This window comes from Aspergillus brasiliensis (genome assembly GCF_001889945.1).
Source record: "Aspergillus brasiliensis CBS 101740 unplaced genomic scaffold ASPBRscaffold_2, whole genome shotgun sequence".
NCBI classification, from domain to species: domain Eukaryota; kingdom Fungi; phylum Ascomycota; class Eurotiomycetes; order Eurotiales; family Aspergillaceae; genus Aspergillus; species Aspergillus brasiliensis.
Window position 1 is genome coordinate 1,854,781 of NW_027137443.1, and position 22,855 is coordinate 1,877,635.

A 22,855-nucleotide genomic window follows, 5' to 3' on the forward strand; every position below is an offset into this window, starting at 1 on the left:
TGACGGGCACTGAGGGAAAGGGTAAGGGTGGTGATATTAATTTCTTCGACCGACCTTCACGTTTCACTCAGTACACTTGCTTGTGCGGCAATTATGGATTAGGAATCGAGGGTCGCTCGACATATATCCATCTGCAAAGCTCGAAGACGGATAGTTCGGTTTAAAGAGAAAGAAAAAGAAAGAAAAAATAGTCGCTGTGTTTTCTTCCTTTCCTGTCCTTTCGTTTGCAGGTATGTAATGCCACTTGCGATTTATCAGCTGGATGCTGGATATTAGGCTGTTGTTCTGATGCTGATGGGTGGCTTGCCCCGACGGACAGGTTTCTGTTGATGCCTTTCGGTCTTCCTTTTCTAATTATTCGATATTTGTCGGCTGCGTATCCCAGCTGACGTCCGCTCATTGATTTTCGCTACAATTTCGAGGCTTCTAATAGACGTGGAAGTTCTCATCCGCTCAACTCTACCGCAGTCGCTCTTTCGACAAATAATTTAGTTTTATTCGCCTTTCTATTTACGTCACCCAAAAGTTGACCATCGTCTCTTTCTTTACGCTCCTTGAGTACGCTTTTACTGCAGTCGCCTTCGGTCGACCTATTCACCGCACTCCTTTGCCGTCAGAATTCGTGTCGTGCGGGCAGACACTTTCCCTTCACTTCACAGTCCTTCGCTTTCGTTTCGAGATCACTTCTCTCACATCAATTTTTTTGACATTGCGAAGCTGCGGTCAACAATCGCCGCACTTCAGCAAATACACAGGAAATTCCAAACAGACGTGGATGTTATCAGGATGGCCCATCATGGCACAGGACATACTCGGTTCAACAGAGTAATGCGGAAGAAATACCAATTGGATTCGGCATACTTCAGCGAAACTGGGAAGAGTCCAGAGAACTTTCCGACTCCGACAATCATACCGCAAGAAACGGTTGTATATGAGGTGGAGGATACGCTAACCTTGGACCCGGTACTGCAGGCGCAGGATGTGCATGATAATCAGGGATGGTCTCTTGAGAAGCGCCAGCAATCAGACGCAGCCACGGGGGATCAGGCTACAGTGTCTGCGACTATGATCAACGTGGCCGACAACAATTCGCAGACTAGCACCGGCACTTCGGCAACTGCACCGACAACGATATCTGAAGAGTCGACCGTGCCCGCGACTTCAGGCTCATCAACCGACACTGACTCCTTGCTCTTGTCGTTTTCGGCTACCGTTTCGGTTGATATACCTTTGACTGCTTCGCCTGCGTATTCTTCTCCGACCGCAGACACACCGGCAGTAACAAGTACGCCTGAACCGCCCTCATCCGCCCAACCGTCGTCTGCCCCTGCCGCTTCGAAGACATCCACTCCGCTGTTTGGCTCTTCTGCAACCGCTTTTCCTTCTTCGGCACACCCCCCAACATCAAGCGCGTTGTCCAACTCTAGTCCAAGTGGGACACAAACCGCTAGCCAAGTGGCTGCCTCCAGCTCTGCTTGGGTATTTGGTTCCGGCTCACAGTCTACGGCGACATCCTCTGTGTCCCAAACGAGCTCCGCGACGACGTCCACCTTCTCATCGGACTCTACTTCCACCACTTCGCTCTACGGTGCTTGGGGTACGGGTACGGCCTCGAATGGAGGTGGCGGAGGATCAGGGGCAACTGCCACCGGACAAGGTATCTCGCCTTCATCCTCTTCGGGCAGCTCTGGCAGCTCTGGCTCCAGCTCTGGGTCCGGTTCCGGCTCCGGCTCACTTAGCAGCCAGACTAAAGGCAAGATAGCCGGTGGTGTAGTCGGAGGTGTGGCTGCTGCTATGTTTGTGTTCGTAATCGTTGTCTGGCTGCTTCGTCGCCGCAAGAAGAACATCCTGCCTCCGTCTGGGGATGCCCTCCCCGAGCCGGACACGACCGGGACAGCCGAAGGCTCTCTCCCGCGCTCGGCAGAGATGACATCGCGGCGGTCTAGCGACGACCCCCTGTTTACTGCGTCATACTTTGCCCCGGCTTTCATGAAGCGATGGCGCCAGTCGCACATGACGACGCGCACCGACAGTACTCTGAGCTCCGAGCCCAGCGAGCGCGGGTTCCAGAAGATCTCCGGCCGGAAGATTCCTTCGGTGTTGCACTCAGGAGGGGACGGCTACGGCGGTGGATATGAACCGGGATCCCCTACTGCGTCTGAGCCGAGCACGCTCTTCTCTCCGAGCTCACCAGTTCAGCCACGGTCGCCGCCAACGCAGCCGCCCGTAGCGACACCGTATGGCATGCCGTTGGATGCCAGCTATACCCGAGAAGCGGCGGAGGTGGGAGGCATTGTGGTGTATCGGCCATCACCAGCCCGCACACCAGTTAGTGTTACCGGGTCCGCCAGCGCCAGCCTGTCTAATGAGCCAACCGGCCCGCGGGTCGTTTCGCAAGTGGGTGCGCTCTCCCCGACAATGCCCAAGCGGCCTGATGCGCTGGGACGAAGCCATCCGAGCTTCGACGGCAGTCGGGGCAGTCGATTTACGGAGAGTATATGAAAGGTTCCCCGGGGAGGTGAAGGTATATACTTGTGCTCTGTACATACGTGGAGGAGTTATACATAGGGTTTCCGGGTGGTGTTCCCGGACTGGCGATGGTGATCACGTCTGGATTCTGTACTACTTGCTAGCCTGTTTCTTATGGATACCCCAATTCATTTTCTTTGCATGTTCGTGCCATTTGTGAAAGTTTTGTTTCTCGTCTATTGATAACTACAATGTGAATAATGTCTACTATCCAGTCTGGTCCAGAACTCTTACCTTCCATTACAATTGTGTTCTGATCAACTAACTAGTTAGTTATGTCAGGCCTGCTGTTATCAGCCGATGACATAAGATGCCACCAGCCAACCAGCGACGCGGCTTTATCATCCGCACCCGGCGATCCCTTGCATCTGTATGTAGTCCCATAAATACTACTATAACTATCCCCTCATTCTCCCCTCATTGCCCCTCTCCTACGTCCACTACCTTCCCCTCCAACTCACCATGAAAGAACCCGTCATTTCAGCTGCCTTTCTCCCTCCATCTCCCTTCCCCCGTCCTCTCCGCTTTCTCATCATTGGCGCCGGATCTCGTGGCACTGCCTACGCCCGTGCTGTAACCACCGCTACTCAAGGCACCATCCACGCCGTCGCCGAACCCCACCCCTTCAAGCGCCAACATCTCGGCCGCTCCTACATCTGGGGCGAACACGGCACTCCTCAAGACGGTCAGGAATTCTCCGACTGGCGCGCCTGGCTACAATGGGAGCAGCAGCGTCGAGAAATCAAAAATGACCCCCGAGTCGGTGTCGACGGGGTCTTCATCTGCACCCTTGACTCCACCCACGTCGAGATCCTCCACGCCATCGCCCCTCTCCAACTCCACATCCTCTGCGAGAAACCTCTTGCCTTGTCCCTAGAAGACTGTCTGTCCGTCTATCGAGCCCTCACCCCCAACCTCTCCACCAACATCTTCTCCATCGGCCACGTCCTGCGCTATAGCCCCCACAACATCCTCCTTCGCAAACTCCTCCTTCTCGACCGCGTCATCGGCGACATCGTCTCCCTCGAGCACACCGAGCCCGTCGGCTTCTGGCACTTCGCGCACAGCTATGTCCGCGGCAATTGGCGTCGAGAAACCCCCAACGGGGACGGTTCCTTACTTACGAAATCCTGCCACGACATCGACTTCATCATGTGGTTACTCTCCAGCCCTCCTCCCTCATCAGAACCAACCTCGCAACCCATCCACCCCCGCACCATTACCTCCACCGGCACCTTAACCCAATTCCGCAAATCCCAGAAACCCCCCGCCGCAGGAGCCGCAACAAACTGCCTCTCCTGCCCCGCAGAACGAGACTGCGTCTACAGCGCCGTCCGGATCTACAACGACATGCACGTCGCAAAGGGCGACATAGACTGGCCCGTAAACATCGTCTGCGAAGACATCGAAGATATCATCCCTCCTTCCAAACCAGGTACTACCCCTAGAACCAACAAATCTGACCCCATTTCCACCGAACACATCCCCCTCGCTCAATCCCACCTCCTCGCCCGCCTCCGCGAGGATTACCAAACCCCTTCCTCTCTCAACACCACCACCACCACCACCACCACCACCACCGATGAAAAAGATACTATCCACTCCCGCCCGTGGTACGGCCGCTGCGTCTACGAATCCGACAACACAGTCTGCGACGACCAAACAGTGACCATAACCTTCTCCTCGGACCCACCCAAAACCGCCCTTTTCCACATGATCGCCCCCACGGAGAAACAATGCGAGCGTCGTGGCCGCGTATACGGCACTCTGGGCGAAATCAGCTACGACAGCCGCACCATCACCATCTACTCGTTTCAAACGCGGGAAACTACGACGATCACGGTGCCGAAGAGGCCGGCGGAGGAGGAGAAGGCGCATGGTGGGGGCGATTATGGGCTTGCCCGGAGTTTCGTCGATGCTGTTGATGCGGTGGTTAATAAGGGGTGGGGGGTGGCGGAGGCGCAGAGGAGGTTTGTTGGGTGTGATCTGGAGGAGGCGGTTAGGAGTCATGCGGTTGTGTTTGCGGCGGAGGAGGCGAGGAGGGAGGAGGTGGTTGTTAAGTGGGGGGAGTGGTGGGGGGAGAAGGTTAGGGGGGTGGGTGGTAGTGGTTTGTGAGGTGGGTGGGTTGGTTAAATTATGGATTACGATGTTATGAGAGTATGATTTGACTTTATGTTGTTATGGTGCTGATTTTATTGACGGGTTCATTTATATAATGGTTTACTATCTAATGATGAAGGAAGGATAGGATAGGATAGGTATTTGAAGAAGAGAAATATACTGATTATTCCTTATTAACTACTCAAAACGCTTTGAACATAAAATGCTCTTTTTGCTTATGTGCGGACATCAGGCTCCTCGCGGCCAATGTACTCCTTGAACTTGAGCAGCTCCAGAGCCAGAGCCACGTTGTCCTTCAGGTACTCGTCCGTGGCGAGGCCGAGCTTGCTGGCGTCGCTCTCGTACTTCTCAATGTACAGACGGATCGTGGCGCCGCTGCTGCCAGTGCCGGACAGACGGACGACGATGCGGCTGCCATCATCGAACTTGACGTACAGACCCTGGTTCTTGGTCACGCTGCCGTCCAGGTCGGTGTAGGCAAAGTTGCCAACGTCGACAACCTTGCGGCCGGAGACGGTCGAGCCAACAAAGGTGTCCTTGTTGTCGACCTTCTCCGACAGCGTGGCGATCACCTTGTTGGCGCCGTCACTGTCGACGTTCTCGTAGTCGTACCGGGTGAAGAAGGTACGGCCGTAGGTCTGCCAGAACTCGTTCTGGATGGAAGCGATGCTGGGGGTCTCGCTGGGCTTCTGCTTGGCAACACCAGCGATGACGTTCAGCCAGGCCACGATGGCCCACAGGCCGTCCTTCTCACGGATGTGGTTGCTGCCAGTACCGAAACTCTCCTCACCACAGATGGAGATCTTCTGGTTGTCGAACAGGTTGCAGAAGAACTTCCAGCCTGTGGGCACCTCGTAGCTCTGCAGGCCCTGGGCCTTGGCCACGCGGTCAACAGCACCGGAGGTGGGCATGGAGCGCGCCAGGCCGTAGACACCCTGCTTCTGGAAGTAGGGGATGAGCTTGGCGTGGTGGGCAATGATGGCCAGACTGTCACCGGGGGAGACGAAGGTGTTGGCGCCGTAGATCATGTTACGGTCACCGTCACCATCACTGGCAGCACCGAAGTGGATGCCATTCTTGTCAACGCTCTCGACGAGCTCGTGGGCGTAGACCAGGTTGGGGTCGGGGTGGCCACCGCCAAAGTCGGGCTTGGGCACGCAGTTCATGGTGCTGCTGGCGGGCAGACCCAGCTCGTTGACGAAGATGTCAACGCCGTAGGGGCCAGTCACACCGTGCATACCATCGAACAGCACCTTGAAGTCCTTGTGGGTCTTGAGGAAGTCGCGGATGAGGTCGAAGTCGAAGATCTCCTTCATCATGGTGACGTAGTCGGTGGTGGAGTGAACGACCTCAACCTCGATGGGGCCGTAGGTCTTGGAGCCGATGGTGGTGGTGTCAACATCGGGGATGTCAATGTACTTGTAGGAGGTGAGGGACTTGGAGGTTTCGAAGATCTTGTTGGTGACAGATTCGGGGGCAGGAGCGCCATTGGCAAGGTTGTACTTGATACCGAAGTCGTTGTCGGGGCCTGAATAACAGAATAATGTCAGCGTAAGGTCGATGGATTTTATCGAGTGCTAGATTACATACCACCAGGGTTGTGACTGGCCGTCAGGAGGATACCACCGGTGGCCTTGCGCTTGCGGATGAGGTTGCTGGCAGCGGGGGTGGAGAGGATGCCATTCTGGCCGACCAGCAGCTTCTTGACACCATAGGCGGCACCGATTTTGGCAATCTTCTGGATGACCTCAGTGTTGTAATAACGGCCATCGCCACCGATGACGAGGAAAGCGCCCTCAGCGCCCTCGGGGATAGAGAGGATGATGCTAGTGACGAAGGACTCGGAGTAGTTGGGCTGCTGGAAGACCTTGACCTTCTTACGAAGACCGGAGCTGGTGTCGTCAGAAAAAAGACAACTTATCCAAGAAAGTTGGAAAGCAGGACAATAAGGTACTTACGTTCCCGGCTTCTGGTCGGTGAAGGGAGTGATGGAGACGGTTTGGACGGACATGGTGGTGGTAGGATATAGTGATGGTACGGAAAGAAAGAGGGAGAAGAAGGTGGGGGGAAGCTGGAGGGGTATGGACGGGAAGATATAGAAACCGTCGGGAGAGTAGTAGAAGCTCACCGACAATTGAAGCGAGAAACAGGGGGAGAAAAGGAGCAGGAGAAGGGAGGAGGGGCAAAAGAGGGAAGGGAAGCCGGCGAGACACGAGCGGGGAGGAAGTAAATATAGACTGGCAATTACTGGCAATTAGCTTCTACTTTCGAGTCTTCGCCCAACGCCAGGACCCCACCAGGAGGGGGCCCATGTTAGCAATGAACATGATGACCTCAGGCCAGAGCTTCATTCGATCCCCCCATCGCCATGACACTACGGCGCTCGAGCTGCAGATACCTGGGAGAAAACCAGCCATTCTTGCTGCAATCCCGGAATCCATTGGGCATCCATCCAGCTGTCTACATTGTAATTGGGGTCTACCCCTCTTCTCTATTCTATGCTTGCTTCGCGTACGTTGGGAAAGTTGGGAAGAGCTTCCTTCCCTCTTCCCGGTCTGTTCTCTCGCTCAGACATTCGGCTAGAATCCGAACAATCGCCCCCGGTAGAATCGCATCTCCTCGATGCTTTCCAGAATATCGTCCCGCGCTAGATGGACCTCCTTCTTCCCTGGCACAGACTCTAGTAGCTCTTCTGAGCCCCACCGTCGTACCATCTCCTTGAGCGCGCTCACATCCACAATCCGATAGTGTAGCCACTCCAGCACCGCCTGGTATGGTCCCTTAGCCAGAAACGCCTTGTCGGCGTGGACACTGTTCCCCGCCAGCAACCCTCGCCGGGGCTGTGGCACGTATTTCTGGATGTAGGCCAAAAGAGCCGTCGCAGCCTCCTCCGGGGTGGTGGTCGAGGCCTGCACGGCCGCCGTCAGCCCTGTGCGACCGTGGGTCTCAATGCACCATGCGTTCATGTTGTCTAGGACCGAGGTCGGCTGGTGGATGACGGTTTCGAAGCCCTGAGGCTCGAGGAGGTTGAGATTGGCGTCGGTTATGAAGCAGCAGATTTGGAGGATCTGGTCGGTGTCCGCGTCAAGGCCGGTCATCTACACGTCGATCGAAATGTTGGAGGGGGTTCGTCAGTCGCGGCTGGTAGAGGGGCAGAAGCAGAAGATGGCCCGCACCTCGCAATCAATCCACACCAGGGGATCGGAGGAGCGTGTCAATGGCATGGCTCTTGGTAGCAGTGAGTAATGTATCTCCTTGAACTCCTTTAGACAATCAGCAAGAATGGAATGCAGGTGTGGGCGTGAGGTGAACTTGGACGCAACATGAGGGAGAGAAAGAATTTTGGTCGGCGGGGAGCGGCTCTCCACTCGAAACGGACCACGGTAGAGAGCCACCGCAGCAGCGTAATCAAACGCCATGGCAGCCATCGAAGCTGACTACAGCCTACAACTCCTTCCGCTTGCTTTACAGGTACAAGTTGGATCAAGAATGTAAAATAAATCGCTAAATGCAACTTGCGTGACTCATTGCGTCTATATCAATTACCTTCGCCTGCTCCCCGTTCTAGCTAGAAGAATCATTCACCCAGCCGCCCACGGAACTGAGAGAGTTGGATATGAAAATGAAGAAGGGTTAAACTACTTAGTCATGATAGTTTCCGTCAGAAATGGTCCATATCCAAATCATAGATGTCAGCTGTAGTTAGAAGCATGAAATAAGTATTGATGAAATGTGAAATCAGAGTGTAGATGGTGCTGCGGTTGACACAGCTGGCTGGCGCGTCTGCTCACACCAGTCCATCGCGGCGTCTGAGGCAAGGAAGTGAACGGAAAGGAGGGGTTGAAAAAGATGGGGGTAGACATCTTGGATCGTTAAAGATGGTCAAAGCATGATGGGAATTTGAGGCGACCGGTTATAGTTCCTCATCTTCAGTCTCCTGGGGTTTCTGCGGGTGTGTCTCAAGAGGGTTGGCTGCCGTGGTACTGTCACCGGGGTCAACGTTCGTAATCTCCTGGGAAAGCCCCGATTCCATTCGACGGCGCATGGCGTCTTCATCTGAATGCGAAACGCTCGCCCGCTGCTTCTTCAATGGACTGCCGATAAATCCTCCGTTCAGCGTGTTGGCAGCCGGCTTGGAGGTTTCAGCGGCCGTAGCCGCAGCAACAGCGGGCGGAGTAGTGGACGGATCGTTGGTCGCAGGGGTCTCCCCGGCTGTATTGGGGCTTGCACCCTCGGCGGGAGGTGTGTTCGTAGCTAACGAGGCAGAGGAATGCTGACGTTTAAGCTGCATACAACAGTTAGTTAGTGGTAGAGACTTTAGAGTCTGTTCTTCACGTACCTTTATTTTGCGTATGCTTTCCGCGAGCTCCCCTTGCCGCCGGATATCGTCCGGAGACAAATGAAGATCATCTTCCTTGCCCTCTTCTTCATCTGCTTTACCGAGAATTGAATTGTCCTCGTCGTCTTCACTGTCCATCTCGTCATCCTCACCAGACTTTTTGCCTTTCCTTCGTTCTGTGCTGTCGCGGAAGTTCACGAATCCAACGGTGCCGCCGGGTTTCAGGGGACCAAGGTTGGCGAAGTCTGGCTGCAAAGACCGACGCTTTGCGGACCCGGGGGTTTCCTGCGCCTTGGGGTCCCTCAGGATTCCCATCTTTTGCAATTGACCTGTATTTTAGTCAGTCGATGGACCCAAAGAGATATCAAAGGGGATAACTCACGCTCGCCACGGTACATGAATGTGAAAATGGCGTAAGGCTTGTCGGATGGGTCAATGCCTGTCACGGTCTGCGTGCTAATCGTCTTAGGGTCAAGCGTCTTTGGCTTCGCAAAGCTCGTTGTGTGATCAATATCCGCATCAGCTGCCCCTTTATGTCCATTTTCGCCCTGGGGTTCATCGTCGTCGTCGTGAGCGTCGAACTGTGGAGAGTACTCCCCGCGCTTGATCTCCCCAGACGCCAGGACGCGAAACAAAGCCACCTTGATCTGACCCGCGGACTCGGGGATCGGGTCATCGTCCGAATCGGAGAACGACATGTCGTCATCCGAAACATCTTCTAGCGGAGACTTTGCATCGTTGCCGTAGCGCATGACCCCTTTGCCCGACTTTGTGTCCATATCCAAGTCGCCAGTTGCTTCACGCTTAATTCGGCGCTTTTCCATTTTCTGTCGTCGCCGCTCGATCTTGGCGGCTGCGTCTTTCCCTTCCAGATCCAAGCCGTTCAGCCATCTTTCTAATCCGACTTCACGGAAGAGAAACTCCCGTTCGGCGAGGCCCCCGCCCTCTGATACCGGTACACTAACCCATCGAGAATTAACCCATGTTTCTTCCCCCCTCCGCAGTAGAGTGGCCACCTCCTCTTTGGCCCGGCCATCAAAGTAGATGTAGGCGGCGACCGTCTCATTTGCCGAATTGGTCAATGCTTGGTATGGAGCAACCGTGCTGCTGTACTGGCCACGCTCCCCGGTAGGCCCGGGTAGCCCACCAACTACCTTCGGTTTGGGTGCGGGGTTGTCGGGGGTCGGTTTCGGAGCGGAGTATGGGACGTCTTGGCCGGGGTTTAACAAGGTGATAGAAATAGCGAAAGTTGACTGCTCAGGGCGCCCGGATCCAGATTCGGGGATCTTGGGCGGTGGCACGGGAATGTAGCAAGCTATGCGAGATGCCCGGGACTGGCGCTGAATGGAGTATTCGGGGATAGGTCCGTCCGGAGTGTGTATACTCACGGCGAGACCCTTGAAACAGGGCATGGCGGGGCAGAGATGCGGTTCGCGACGTTAAGAGGTGTTTCGTAAGTAAATGGAAGCTAGCGTTTCACCAAAATGGAAGTGAAAGAACGGAGGGGCAAGAGAGGGGAGGGCGAGAATGCGTGGAATCGTCCCTAGGAGAGCTAGTTGTGGGTGGTGGAGGCGGTCAGGGTTCGTAGTGTGTTTGGCCTGCTACCGACAGCCCTCGTCGGGGGCAAGGATGGCGGCGAGGACGAGGTCTAGGGGCTTGTCAATTTCAAGAAAGCGACGTGTTCGCCAGAGTGATTCTCAATCGATAGGTTTCTCCGTCTGCGCGAAACCCAGACAGGCCTGCCAGTTGCGCGGAGTGAGAGGGAGGGGGAACGTTGCTAGAGGGCGCCAACAATGAGCTAACAAACATGAAACATACCAGACTCGATCCAACAAAGAAGAGGTAAACGCAACAGAAAGCTGAGGGGTGATTGCTGCAGCAAGAGCAGTCAAGACGAGCTCTCGAGCTTATCGAGATACGAGGAGCAAGACTGGACTGAATCCGGGATGGAAGAAAGGGAGGGAAAGTCCGGAGTGATGTGGGAGGGCGAGGGAGAAGTGGAGGCGACGATCGACGCCGGCTGGAACTCCGCCTGCTTCCCTGGATCGCTTCTGCTGCTCTGGAGTTGGGCGCCTTGTCCTCCTCCTTCCAGGGGCCTCACTCACGCAGCAGAAAATTCAATGTGTCTGCGAGACATTGGTAAACTTTTGCTATTTGCAGAAAATCTCTTGCTACAGGGGTACTTCCTTGTTTTTTCTCAGGGGAGTATCAAGCTTTTATATATCCTACCTCCGACCTGTAATCCGAGCCTACAACTAGTAACTCCCTTGTTTATTTTTCGACCAGTGAACCAGTGATTATCAACTTCGCTCTTCACGCCCATTATTACTTTATATAAGTTAAGACCCAATTTACAGCCCTCGTCTTCGCGCTTCCTCTCTCGCAACAGTGGCAAGTTCTGGGAAATCCCGATCGAGGCTGTCGAATAGCGCCTCCGCTTTCCGTCGCTTGCGCTCTTCGATCTGACTCTGCAACTGACTGATCTTCTCCAGAACCTTGGCATGTGATTCCACTAGGGAAAGATCCAGAAGTTCATCGGCATATCGACGAAGCTCTTCCAACCTTCTCCCAAGGGAAGAGATGCTGGCTTCGTCTGGAGTGGCTGGAACACTTGGCTCATTGGTCGGCCGTCGGAATGCGCCATCTCCTGGCGTCAATGAAAGCAGAGGGGAAGCATGCCTGAAAGAAGCCTGAAATGGAGGCTCAGATTCAGCAGGGCCATGTTCCTCGACAAGATCACTGATACGGAGTTGCCCTTTCGGGCCTATACTCCGTGACATGGCATAGGGATGAGGATTCGTGTGGATAGTATCCTCTGTACTTTGCGACTGTATTACACCACGATTTGTGAAAGTACTATAGTCTTCCTGCTGACGTGGAAGTTCCGCCACTTCATCGCTGACCTGGGTTCTCGGTCGTTTTTGTGCCCGAGAAGGCACTTCAGGCAGGAGAGATGCGCTAGGAGTAGTCAAACTAGCTCTTTTGCCTCGTTTTTGATCAAATACGTTGTCGGTGAACCCCATGACGCGACCGCGAGGATCAATCGACTTGATCCGAGCCCGCACAGGCTTATCTTTACTAGAGTAGGGAAGAGGGAAGTGGCAGCATCGGCAATTGCAGAAATGGGAGCACTTTGGACATACCCATGGATCTGTGTTCCTCAAAAATGATATCAAATCCACGTCAAAGTGTCGGTGGAGGCCCCGGAAGCAGAAAAATGCAGAGCATTGGGTACATGCCACCCCTTTCCAGGCAGGATGACTATCACGGCACAAGTGACAAAGTCGCTCCTGGTTCGATTAGTTTGTGCTCCTGCAAAGTCAAGCCAAAAACAGATAGTGGGTTTATTTCGTACCATCATCGGTTGCTTCCGTGCATCTGCCGCAGCAACAGCCAAGGCGCCCAGAGATCTTTGCCTGGATAGAGTAGCGTTAGAGGAGCACACATGATCAGAAGATTTATTCAAGACATTTGACATAGGACCAGGGGCCACAATTTGATGCTGATGGGGCCTAAATGTTTGAAGGGAAAGGTCATACTTTGGGCGTTTGAATCGGGAGAGTAGTCGATCACGCAGTCTGTTCCGAGTTGACTGAATAACCTCCATGCAGTATGCACGAGGAATTAGTTCAGCCCATGTATAGTCAGCCACGTGTTTGCAGCTGCGTCCCGAAATAAAGCACGTCAGACATAAGTCAAAGTCGCCACACTGCTCGCAGTGCAAATGCCGATTCCATATTGTTAAGCCGCAGAAATTACATTCGACCACGGCCCCCTGGGTATCCACGGTCTTCATTGGAGGGACCGAACCAGTCTCGATAGCTTCATCGTCGAGCAATTTCAAGAAGACGTCCAGTAGAAGTGCTTCGTCTTCTGTCCCTAGAGAGCCTCTGATTAATGCATGTAACGGGATTAAAGGGACTCGGCCAGTGTCTGCATGGCAATATCGCTGGTAGAATGGTTGGATGTAGTCGAAGAAAGTGACAAGTGAAGAGCTATGCATAACATTCCAGACTACCTTTGTAACCATCGGACTGACGTTCCAAATCTGATGGGCGGTAGCTGAAGGAAATATGACCAAGTCTCCAGGGTGTTGGTGGGTAACGTATACGGGAAAGTTGGCGGACTTGAGCTGGGCAGTAGAAACGTTGGTCCAATCGGTGTGAGGGGACTTTCCCAAATCCTCCATATATTTATCGTATAGGGCCTGTGAGTGTTTGTCGGTCCCAAAGCAGAGAGACCCAGGGCCAGCACCTAACCACACTATGAGAACTTTTGTCGTAGGCGTCGAATATATTTTGTCAAGTATTTACCTTCTGATTCAACCAATAGATTCAGAGCAACCGTTCCACTAAAACATCTGTGAAATCCTGAGCTATCCCGTTTTTGATTAGTGAGTGGTTACTGGCGTATGGAAGGCAACAGAGACTCACGCAGATTTCCGAGTCCCGACATACGCCATCAGCACCTCCGGGGCTATTTCCTTAGGCAACGTCCGGAATAAGTCAAGAGACCCAAGATGTCTCATAGCTGAGGGAAGAAAATTCTCTAAGGCCTTGATCCATTCCTGTGGGCACTGAAGGTCTTTTGCGTACAAACTGGCTTGCCTATCAGTTGAAGGGACCGACACTCGGAACTGGTGTTCATCTAACGTACAACTCTCGGACATTGCCGGTACGAGCATAGTCTGTCTGCGAAAGGAGATCTTGAAGCCGCATTTTCGCGTCTCGTCCTGTGTGGCAGTTCCTTACCGGTATCGCTATTCACGAGTGAAGATGTCAACGGATACATTTTCCAGGCTGTAAAGTCGTGGACATACCGGCTGAGGAAGAGAGGCTGCCAAGTCTCTCGTTATTCAAGACCGACCTATCCCATTCTTTCAGATGAGTAAACCCACGTATAACAAATGGTTTTCCATCGCGAAGTTTGGTCTCCACCCATCCTGTGGTCTCATCTTCTGACAGATGGGAGATGTCCTGAACAGAATACTCGGAAAACGGGACGAACGGCTCTCCAGCGCGCAGGAGGTCCTGCAAAGACGGAGGGCCCTGCTGTAGAAAGTCCATATCATATCAACTTTAATCAAAGCATTGCCACGCCGTCAAGGCATAAATCAAGGTATTCTTAAGGCATTGGCCTTCGAAGGAAGATTGATATCACACATCGATCGGCCGTCTCGGAACCGGGGCTCTGAGTGCTACTCACACGTGACTTCAGATTCCCCGCATATGTGTCCTAACCATTTACGGTAATCTGTGGAGTGTGTTCCTTAGCAAGTCCGTGGAGTTGAATGGAAAGGCATCCTTCATGGTTTTTAACCAAGACGAAGAGAAGAGCTGGAAGCCAAACATCCCCGGGATATGGTCATTAATAGCAGGTCGTCACCGTAGCTTGGAGTAAGAAAAAGGATGTATTGTCCTGCACAGTCTCAAGCACTGTTACGGCAGTCTTAGTTCCGAGGCCCAGACTTGATGCTGCGCCTTCAACTGGGCTTACATTCTGATGGATGGTTACATTATGTTTCGACTCCGTAGCGCAATATAAAAGATGGTCCGATATGAGGAGAACCAGTGGGGCTCAGGGTGGTACCAAAGTCATGACAGACCGCTACTAGATTCAACAGCCGCCCGCGAGTTTGTCGCCTTGGTCTTCAATGGCAATAACTATTAGCAAAGCCTTCAGACTTCCCGGGAAAGACTATAGTAGCGTGGCGGTGGGTATGTTGGTGAAAATAAATAGGCAGCTCTACCTAAAGCACAGTCTGCGTTTGTGGAGTCTGAAATTGTAGGAAGTTTTGTCGCATGGCTCTTCCGAGGAATGCTGTTCAGATCCTGGTCGAGGCTACAGCAGCTTAATTTGGAAAATGACTAGTCGAATTGTCTAAAGTGCGTGATTGGGCCTCATATCCTCACCGGACTTTTTGCTGTGCGTTACCTAATATGACTTTGCTTGCATCCTTAAGACTATGGCATGATAATATATTCCATTGAACCAGACAGGCTCAGTCCACTTTCCGGTCTCCTATGCATACGCTATCGGGATTCTATCTCCACCATCAATCATAACTCGACCTACATCATCACTATTGAGATCCGGGTAAGGCTAATGCGGAAGTCACCTGGAGGAATGCCCAGACACCAGCCCCCGACTTACAGGCTGTTGCCCGGGCCGTGTCGTATTGAGCGGGTCATCCAAGGCAGGCGGCCAGGACAGGAGGCTGGGAACACAGAAAAAGTCTGGTTCCAGCATGGCAAAAGGATGCGCGGGCAAGCTTATTGGAGGGTCGTCGGGTGCCGTCCTGAAGCCTAACTAAGCCTAATCCAGGCTTTGTCCAGTCAAACCTCCGGCCGAGACCCCTTCATCCGTTCCATCCCCACATGGTGCTGTAATCTTAGATCGAATCTCGACCCGCCCTGTCAAAGAGCAGATTTGGTCACCTGTTGAGAAAAACTGGAAACATTCTGGTTTCGACCAGGAAGGCGGGGTATACCTTGGCAATAATATTCACCCTCTCAGGTAGTAGCTAAATTAACTAAGATCAATGATATCTTTGCGTTATGGCCGTTAGCATTCAGACCCTGAGTGGCAAAAGAAACTCACTGGCTGGGCTCGACTCCTTTCAAGATGACCCTCGCTCCGCCCCTGACCCAGAATTACTCCGTCCGGTTACACCTCCTGATTGTATCGGCTAGTTGCGTGGCTTACCGTCTTTGTAAATCAACCAAGGGCCAGGGTGTTTTTGAGAAGAAAGGTTCGGTGCACTATGGTGGAAGTTGGCCGCTGTTGCCTTTGGCAATCTCATTTGGATAAACTCTCAACTCCACGTGAGCCCGACGCAAGGGGGAACGGACTGTGGACAGAAATTCTCCGTAAATTTCGAATGAGGACGTAGACATTGCTTCTACAGAAATGACAGGCTGACCCTGTGAGAACAGACCGGTTCAGACAGGAAGTAAACTGATCATGTTACCTACCTGTCTTGTGTGGTCCCACTTGTCGAGTCCTTTGAAACCAAAGGCGCCAGTGTCCAATCGCTTCTTCATTTAACTCTAAATCTCTCAAGTCAGCATAGTATTGAGCAGCAGTGGCAGTCCGCCCCCTCCCCCGGCTGCAAGTAACCAATAAATCCGCCCACCAACCTGCATTTGGCTCAACATTTGCCAGCCGGCGTCGCTCCAATTGTCGACACTTGTCTCCCAAGCTCCACGGTGGCGTTGACGGCGTTACAATGGGACGCAGACACTAGCCAAGTGGAACCATAAGGACGCAAACGAGAAGATACTAGAAAATGTAAGAGGTTCAAGGGGCGAAATTGCCACGTACAAGCGCATCTGGTCCGATCCAGGCTACCTTTGATAGAGAATGTCAAATCCATTCACACGATGATAAGGTTTGCAGGAGTGTTGAAAGAACTGGTCGCGGTCAAGGATAATGGAAGACCCGAAGAATATCATCTGATGCAACTAGCATTGCATTAGCTTTCTTTGAGCATTTGCATGCGGATTATGTTCTCAGCCTTGTTTGTGAATATGCTATCTTCTCCTCACCGGTCAGTGCTTACAAGGTGACAATGAAGACGAGTGTACCTATGCTGAAGTCAGCAGACTCAGACTAGCCCACCTCCACATCCATGCATTGCCTTCCCAAATGGAGGGGTCTAAAATCCAAATCCGTGTAAGCTTTCACTATCATTCTATCGGGCCACCTGTCACTTGGCTGTACCATGGTTGCCTCAATTCCTTGAAATGTCCGCTTTACGCAAATGGTTACCATCGTCCGGAATGAATGTCCGAAGTAAACATGTTGTGGTAGTTTAGATCCGACTATGATGAAAATACTTGTGTCCGCAGCATCTTGTTACCATACACTGTGTATCTGTGCTTGGAATTGAGGACAACATCTACACTATCAATGATAGGTAGTTCCAGTTAGCTTCGAATAGAAAGGCCATGTGCAGGTTCCAATGAGTTTGTTCAAAGAAAGAAGTCGATGGCCTCAGATAATGCATGGTCTGTCAATCACAACGGGTTCACATGTCCGATTGGATTGCCACTGGATCTTCTACCCCAGGTTCAGGACCCCCGCGGGGAAGAACGGAGGCATCACGTACCGCACATTACTTCCATCTTGGTAAGAGCCTCCTGCAGCCGGAGGGTGAAGTGAATGCAACCGGATCTCGCCTCTTTGTTCAGGGCTCAACCCGACAATTCCCAACAGTGTGCTCTTAATTCCCTTCCCCTCGCACCTGCTCACTTCAATTCTTTTAATCCCCTCCGCCTTCCTACCTTCGTTTCCATCCCACCCCCCGCATCTGTTGTGCATTCTTTCTCATCCCCGTACTTCCCCACTCCGTGGCTTCGACGCGCCCTAGTTTTCCTTATCATTGACATCGTTGCGGCTGGTGATTTTCTGTACTCCATCTCGTGCAAGCACTCGAGTCAGACGCGTTTTCTTTTATCCTAAGCCTGGCAAACACCATGGCAAAGGAGGAGGTGGCCCCGATTCAGGCCGTGGCCCCAATTCAGCCAGTTGACTCTGCTGTCGACCCCTAGTATGTGTCTTTCTGTTTCGTTTTCCCTTCTTCTTCACGTATACTCACTTCAGTTGTGTTAGTGGCAGTCACAACGATCCTGATGTTACTGAGAAGGGCACCACGGAGCACATTAATCTGAACAAGAATATTTCTGCCAAGTAAGTTACTTCAACGTTGGTCTCGGTGTCTGTGGCGTTTCAATAACCCGTTCCATTATAGAATCAAGAATCCCCTGGCGGATCTGACCCCGGCTCAAGTGGTCCAAGATGTCGAAGACTTTGCCAATGAATATCAGTTGATTGATATCTTCCCTTTGCTCAAGAAGGGAGCCCTTGTGGCACGCGATCCCGAAGACTTTCACTCGGTGCCCGATATGACTAGTGATGAGATCACTGCCATTCGTGATGAGAAAGATCACAAGTGGCGTCAGCCTAAGGCCCTCTACTTCACTATCATTCTCTGCTCAGTCGGAGCTGCTGTCCAGTGAGTATCACATCTGAGGCCCTGGCTCGTCCCAATGGATTTTATACGTTGATGCCGTGCAACCTTGCTGACCTTTCCACCAGGGGCTGGGATCAAACCGGAAGTAATGGTAAGTACAACCTGAAGGTTCACAGTGAGAGCTCTCGCTAATGCTATTCTTCATTTAGGTGCCAATCTCTCTTTCCCTGATGCGCTTGGAATTCCCGAGGATGGCCCTCACGCGTCAAGAAACCAGTGGCTTGTCGGTGTCGTTAATTCGTACGTCCTCGTATGTTGCATGGATGACCTTGAGACTAATATTCCTGGATAGGGCTCCATACATGTCTAGCGCTGTCATCGGATGCTGGCTGTCCGACCCACTGAACAAGTATTTGGGTCGCCGCGGCGCTATTTTCATGTCTGCCATCTTCTGCCTTATTGCTCCCATTGGATCGGCCGTCAGTCAGACCTGGCCTCAGCTGTTCGTCACTCGTCTGCTGTTGGGCTTGGGAATGGGCTTGAAGGCGTCTACCATTCCAATGTTCTGTGCAGAAAATACCCCAGCTTCTGTTCGTGGAGGTCTCGTTATGTGCTGGCAGTTGTGGACAGCCTTTGGTATCTTCCTTGGGACTTCCGCGAACCTTGCTGTCAAAGACACCGGGGCGATTTCCTGGAGGCTCCAGCTTGGCTCCGCCTTTATTCCAGCGCTTCCTCTGCTGATTGGTGTCTTCATGTGTCCCGAGTCGCCTCGCTGGTACATCAAGAAGGAAAAGATGCGTAACGCCTACCAGTCTTTGTGCCGCTTGCGCAACACCAAGCTACAGGCCGCGCGTGATCTCTACTACATCTACGCACAGATCAAGGTTGAGCAGAGCATTGCTGGAGAAAGCAACTATGCCACTCGATTTGTCGAGTTGTTCACCATTCCCCGCATCCGCCGTGCAACCCTTGCTTCCTTCGTTGTGATGATTGCGCAGCAAATGTGCGGAATCAATATCGTGGCCTTTTATTCCTCGACTGTCTTCCAGCAGGCCGGAGCCAACGTCACCGAAGCACTGTTTGCCTCCTGGGGTTTCGGACTTGTGAACTTCCTCTTTGCATTCCCGGCGGTGTTCACCATTGACACCTATGGCCGTCGAGCTCTGCTTTTGTTTACGTTCCCCCAGATGGCTTGGACTCTGCTGGCCGCAGGCTTCTGTTTCTACATTCCCAAGGAGCAGACGGCGCATCTGGCATGCATCGCTCTTTTTGTCTTTATGTTCGCGGCTTTCTACTCTCCCGGCGAGGGACCAGTCCCGTTCACTTACTCTGCAGAAGTCTTTCCTCTGTCTCATCGTGGTAAGTGTGTATCTTTGGTATAGAGATCACAGTCAGGCTAACGAGAACAGAGGTTGGAATGGCTTGGGCTGTGGCAGTTTGTCTCGGCTGGGCTGCGGTACTTTCCATTACCTTTCCCCGCATGCTGGCCGTCATGACTCCGACTGGTGCATTCGGCTTCTACGCGTAAGTCCTGGCATTACCTGATCACTTCCAGTGGGCATTTACTTGCAGCCATCCTAACTTTTTGCAGGGCGCTGAACGTAACTGCCTTTGTTATGATCTTCCTGTGGGTCCCTGAGACTAAGCAGCGGACTTTGGAAGAGCTTGACTACATTTTCGGAGTCCCGACTCGGATGCATATGCGCTACCAGGTGTTCCAGGTGCTTCCCTGGTGGATCAACCGGTACATCTTCCGGCGCAACGTTCACTTGGAGCCCTTGTACAAGCTTGACCACCTTGCCACCAGTGGCTAGGCGGGATGCATCGTCTGTCCATGAGCACTTCAGGTTTCATGTGTGCGTACGATGAAACCGTTGCTTTCGACACGGAGTACGGATGGGTAAGTTGTTTCGCGAAGTTTTCGGCGTTTGGTGCGATTTTCCGCGCTCTAATTACGGGGTAGAATTTGAGTGCAGGATACAGTGGAATCGAGGTGCTTGCAAAGATCTTCACTGAGTGAAAGATCATGTATTACTCATAATGATAATCTATGATTAGTGTTTCGGTGTTTATCACGTACGTAGGACTGCTTCCTCCACGAAGATTATGCAGGCGACGGTAAAGCGAAGCGTTCCTCTACAGCCCCTACCTGGCTGAAGCTTGGCTATTTGGGATGCAGAGGAGTTGACGGACGAAGAAGGGGGAAAGAGGGGGGGGGGGGTTTTATACTCGAAGATTGGGGGGCCTCAGGACCTTCAGATCTTCTACCCCTCCCCTTTCTATCTTCTCCTTCCCAATCCCAGTTTTCTGAAAGGGCTACGAGGCTTGGCCTTAACGCACGTGCAACAGCTCCGGTCTGGTCGACAAGCAGCCATGCATGCAGGTGCACTGGAGCAAGTATGTCTAGTGTCTGTGACTCTGCATCAGGCAACATACCCAGTATACTCCTGCATCCGCAGCGCGTACCTTGCATACAAATACTTGCGATAAGTAACACTTCAATTTCTCTCTATCTATCACAGGCTGAATCGTCTAAAGAAAAGATTCATAGGGAACGATTCAGTAACTCCTCTTCACCGGCGGCACACTCTTACAATCCCTCTCATCCAACGTTTGCATGATCACCCCCCGATACCCCACCCTAACCCCTTCCTCCTTCTCATCCTTCTGCCAAGTCCAACTATGTCTCAACCACGCCTCATCATCCCGCTCCGGGAAATCCTCCCTCGCATGACTCCCCCGACTCTCCGTCCTACACAACGCCGCCATCGCCGTTTGCGCCGCGCACGTCAGCAGATTTCTCAACTCCAACGTCTCTACTAGATCAGAATTCCAGATTAGACTTCGATCGCTTGTTCTGAGTCTCGTGGAGAAGTCGTTCTGCACTTGGATTACTTTACTCAGGCCCGTGGTGAGAGATTCGTGCGTGCGGAACACAGCCAGATCCGTTTGCATTGCGCGTTGGAGGTTATGGCGTAAGGATGAAGAGGGGAGGTCACCTGTCGCGTGGAGGGTTGTGGATAAACTGGAGAGGGAGTCTTGGCCGAGACTTGATGGGGGAGTATCATCGTTCGGGATATTGTGGAGGGGCATGTTGGGTTCGTTGGTCTCGGCGATGTGGAGGGCACAGGCCCGGCCGAAGACAACGATGTCCAGGAGCGAGTTTGCGCCGAGTCGGTTGGCGCCGTGGACGCTGACGCTGGCGCATTCGCCGGCTGCGTAGAGGCCCGGGACGGGTTTTACATCTGCATCGGGGATGGTTGTCCCGGAGGACGAGGAGGAGGAAGACGCAGCACTGGTGGTGAGCACCTGGCCTTTATAATTCGTCGGGATCCCACCCATGCAGTAATGGACAGTAGGAACAACAGGAATGGGATCCCGAGTGATATCGATCCCCGCGAAAATCGACGCCGTCTCCAGAATCCCAGGGAGCCGTGAGCGGATGAGCTCCGCAGGTAAATGAGACAGCTGGAGATGAATATGATCCCTATCCGGCCCGCAGCCCCGTCCCTCGCGAATCTCAAGATTCATAGCCCTTGCCACGACATCCCGACTCGCTAGATCTTTAGCTGTCGGGGCATACCGCTCCATGAACCGCTCGCCGTGCGCATTGAGAAGATATCCGCCCTCCCCGCGAGCACCTTCTGTGATGAGCACGCCGGCGCCATGGATCCCCGAGGGATGGAACTGCACGAACTCCATATCCTGGTTAGGAAGACCCGCACGGGCGACCATAGCATTTCCGTCGCCGGTGGAAGTGTGCGCAGACGTGCAGGAGAAGTAAGCGCGGCCGTAACCACCCGTCGCGAGGACAGTGTTGCGCGCAAAGAAGCGGTGCAGCGTACCGTCTTCAAGAGAGAGACAGATGACGCCCACACAGGCACCGTGGACCATGAGGAGATCCAGGGCGAAGAATTCGACGAAGAATTGGGTATCGTGCTGAAGTTGAAACACAGTCAGTCTCTGCCCAGAATAGCATACTGTAACCCAAGTTTTATTGGTCCCCTATGGGGTATGTATACCTTCAACGCCTCCCCATACAAAGCATGCAACATAGCATGACCCGTCCGATCTGCCGCACAAGCAGTCCGATACGCCTGTCCCCCTCTCCCATAATCCAGACTTTGTCCCCCAAGGGCCCGCTGATATATCCGACCATCTTCGGTTCTGGAAAACGCCATCCCGTAGTTCTCCAGCTCGTATATCGCCTTCGGCGCTTCCCTCGTCATATAGTGGATTGCATCTTGATCCCCTAGCCAGTCTGAGCCCTTGACGGTGTCGTACATGTGCCAGCGGTAATCGTCTTTCGTCATGTTGCCTAGGGCGGCGTTGATGCCGCCTTGAGCTGCGACGGTGTGGGAGCGTGTGGGGAACTATTCCATGTTTTCTGTTTAGTCTTGGTGTTCGTCCTCTTTTTCAATATGTGTGTTGACAATCGGGAATTGGATGTCTGCTAACCAGTTTGGTAATGCATGCGGTACGGAAACCTGCCTCGGTCAGGCCTACTGCGGCGCGCAGGCCGGCGCCGCCGGCGCCTATTACGAGGGCACTGTTGAGTTATCACGGTAGTTAGTTGGGATAGTATCTAATGCAAGATAGAATTGGGCTGGGGTAGGCAGTTTACTCACTCGTAGTAGTGGTCGAATAGCGGGACTTCAGATACAGACGACCCCGGATATGATCGCCGGGGAAGAGTGGAGAATGGGCGGTGTCGTTTGAGAAATGGTCGCGTTTGGAAGGGGCTTCGTAGTGGGTTCCTTCGACGGATTGTTCGGCTTAAGCGATACATGATTCTTATGTCAAATTTTCCAGTTGGGAGGGTGTTTGGGATGAATTGAGTGTAGATGGGGTCATCTCGGAACACTGCAAGAAGGCCTTTCGAGGCGGGGAAC

At 53.0% G+C, this 22,855-nt stretch overlaps 9 protein-coding genes across 9 annotated transcripts; 4 read left to right on the forward strand and 5 right to left on the reverse strand.

Annotated features, from left to right (window-relative positions):
- The first annotated feature begins 422 nt into the window (after nucleotides 1-422).
- ASPBRDRAFT_391638 (uncharacterized protein) lies at nucleotides 423-2,653 on the forward strand. The gene has a single exon (XM_067624090.1). The coding sequence runs from the start codon at nucleotides 787-789 to the stop codon at nucleotides 2,500-2,502; it is 1,716 nt and encodes a 571-aa protein (XP_067483307.1). The 5' UTR covers nucleotides 423-786; the 3' UTR covers nucleotides 2,503-2,653.
- Nucleotides 2,654-2,991: 338 nt separating this feature from the next.
- ASPBRDRAFT_116417 (Gfo/Idh/MocA family protein) lies at nucleotides 2,992-4,644 on the forward strand (the record flags this gene model as incomplete). The annotated part of the gene is made up of 1 exon (XM_067616979.1): nucleotides 2,992-4,644. The coding sequence occupies one exon, from the start codon at nucleotides 2,992-2,994 to the stop codon at nucleotides 4,642-4,644; it is 1,653 nt and encodes a 550-aa protein (XP_067483308.1).
- Nucleotides 4,645-4,865: 221 nt separating this feature from the next.
- pgmA (phosphoglucomutase PGM2) lies at nucleotides 4,866-6,661 on the reverse strand (the record flags this gene model as incomplete). Its single annotated transcript, XM_067622279.1, has 3 exons — nucleotides 4,866-6,178; nucleotides 6,241-6,542; nucleotides 6,609-6,661. The coding sequence occupies 3 exons, from the start codon at nucleotides 6,659-6,661 to the stop codon at nucleotides 4,866-4,868; spliced, it is 1,668 nt and encodes a 555-aa protein (XP_067483309.1).
- A 326-nt stretch (nucleotides 6,662-6,987) lies between these two features.
- Nucleotides 6,988-7,867, reverse strand: ASPBRDRAFT_38437 (oligoribonuclease). The gene has a single exon (XM_067623937.1). The coding sequence runs from the start codon at nucleotides 7,746-7,748 to the stop codon at nucleotides 7,230-7,232; it is 519 nt and encodes a 172-aa protein (XP_067483310.1). The 5' UTR covers nucleotides 7,749-7,867; the 3' UTR covers nucleotides 6,988-7,229.
- Nucleotides 7,868-8,563: 696 nt separating this feature from the next.
- ASPBRDRAFT_26571 (uncharacterized protein) lies at nucleotides 8,564-10,401 on the reverse strand (the record flags this gene model as incomplete). Its single annotated transcript, XM_067622280.1, has 3 exons — nucleotides 8,564-8,935; nucleotides 8,990-9,318; nucleotides 9,372-10,401. The coding sequence occupies 3 exons, from the start codon at nucleotides 10,399-10,401 to the stop codon at nucleotides 8,564-8,566; spliced, it is 1,731 nt and encodes a 576-aa protein (XP_067483311.1).
- Nucleotides 10,402-11,170: 769 nt separating this feature from the next.
- ASPBRDRAFT_38440 (uncharacterized protein) lies at nucleotides 11,171-14,524 on the reverse strand. The gene is made up of 8 exons (XM_067623938.1): nucleotides 14,486-14,524; nucleotides 13,809-14,424; nucleotides 13,646-13,748; nucleotides 13,423-13,587; nucleotides 13,303-13,364; nucleotides 12,529-13,243; nucleotides 12,345-12,405; nucleotides 11,171-12,279 (listed from the first exon to the last, which is right to left on the reverse strand). The coding sequence occupies exons 2-8, from the start codon at nucleotides 14,053-14,055 to the stop codon at nucleotides 11,341-11,343; spliced, it is 2,292 nt and encodes a 763-aa protein (XP_067483312.1). The 5' UTR covers nucleotides 14,056-14,424; nucleotides 14,486-14,524; the 3' UTR covers nucleotides 11,171-11,340.
- A 390-nt stretch (nucleotides 14,525-14,914) lies between these two features.
- On the forward strand, nucleotides 14,915-15,681 carry ASPBRDRAFT_72100 (uncharacterized protein; the record flags this gene model as incomplete). The annotated part of the gene is made up of 3 exons (XM_067629152.1): nucleotides 14,915-15,102; nucleotides 15,314-15,421; nucleotides 15,558-15,681. Exons 1-3 carry the CDS (start codon nucleotides 14,960-14,962, stop codon nucleotides 15,679-15,681), a joined length of 375 nt encoding a protein of 124 aa, XP_067483313.1. The 5' UTR covers nucleotides 14,915-14,959.
- A 1,591-nt stretch (nucleotides 15,682-17,272) lies between these two features.
- Nucleotides 17,273-20,011, forward strand: ASPBRDRAFT_203736 (uncharacterized protein). Its single transcript, XM_067621678.1, has 8 exons — nucleotides 17,273-17,540; nucleotides 17,603-17,680; nucleotides 17,742-18,005; nucleotides 18,089-18,114; nucleotides 18,173-18,263; nucleotides 18,316-19,322; nucleotides 19,373-19,487; nucleotides 19,555-20,011. The coding sequence occupies exons 1-8, from the start codon at nucleotides 17,467-17,469 to the stop codon at nucleotides 19,775-19,777; spliced, it is 1,878 nt and encodes a 625-aa protein (XP_067483314.1). The 5' UTR covers nucleotides 17,273-17,466; the 3' UTR covers nucleotides 19,778-20,011.
- A 166-nt stretch (nucleotides 20,012-20,177) lies between these two features.
- ASPBRDRAFT_144535 (uncharacterized protein) lies at nucleotides 20,178-22,846 on the reverse strand. Its single transcript, XM_067619227.1, has 4 exons — nucleotides 22,592-22,846; nucleotides 22,422-22,512; nucleotides 21,986-22,336; nucleotides 20,178-21,902 (listed from the first exon to the last, which is right to left on the reverse strand). The coding sequence occupies exons 1-4, from the start codon at nucleotides 22,750-22,752 to the stop codon at nucleotides 20,523-20,525; spliced, it is 1,983 nt and encodes a 660-aa protein (XP_067483315.1). The 5' UTR covers nucleotides 22,753-22,846; the 3' UTR covers nucleotides 20,178-20,522.
- Nucleotides 22,847-22,855: the final 9 nt, after the last annotated feature.

Bases quoted from the DNA above. Each gene is read 5' to 3' on its own strand.
- ASPBRDRAFT_391638 (XM_067624090.1), top strand. From the start codon at position 787: ATGGCCCATCATGGCACAGGACATACTCGGTTCAACAGAGTAATGCGG.
- ASPBRDRAFT_38437 (XM_067623937.1), bottom strand. From the start codon at position 7,748: ATGACCGGCCTTGACGCGGACACCGACCAGATCCTCCAAATCTGCTGC.
- ASPBRDRAFT_38440 (XM_067623938.1), bottom strand. From the start codon at position 14,055: ATGGACTTTCTACAGCAGGGCCCTCCGTCTTTGCAGGACCTCCTGCGC. The intron at 13,588-13,645 runs GTACGTTAGATG...TAGGCAAGCCAG, and splicing joins ACCGGCAATGTCCGAGAGTT to TTTGTACGCAAAAGACCTTC. The intron at 12,406-12,528 runs GTATGACCTTTC...TACTCTATCCAG, and splicing joins TCCCGATTCAAACGCCCAAA to GCAAAGATCTCTGGGCGCCT.
- ASPBRDRAFT_203736 (XM_067621678.1), top strand. From the start codon at position 17,467: ATGGCAAAGGAGGAGGTGGCCCCGATTCAGGCCGTGGCCCCAATTCAG. The intron at 18,115-18,172 runs GTAAGTACAACC...TTCTTCATTTAG, and splicing joins GGATCAAACCGGAAGTAATG to GTGCCAATCTCTCTTTCCCT. The intron at 18,264-18,315 runs GTACGTCCTCGT...ATTCCTGGATAG, and splicing joins CTTGTCGGTGTCGTTAATTC to GGCTCCATACATGTCTAGCG.
- ASPBRDRAFT_144535 (XM_067619227.1), bottom strand. From the start codon at position 22,752: ATGTATCGCTTAAGCCGAACAATCCGTCGAAGGAACCCACTACGAAGC. The intron at 22,513-22,591 runs GTGAGTAAACTG...ATAACTCAACAG, and splicing joins CTATTCGACCACTACTACGA to TGCCCTCGTAATAGGCGCCG. The intron at 22,337-22,421 runs GTTAGCAGACAT...AACATGGAATAG, and splicing joins CCGCATGCATTACCAAACTG to TTCCCCACACGCTCCCACAC.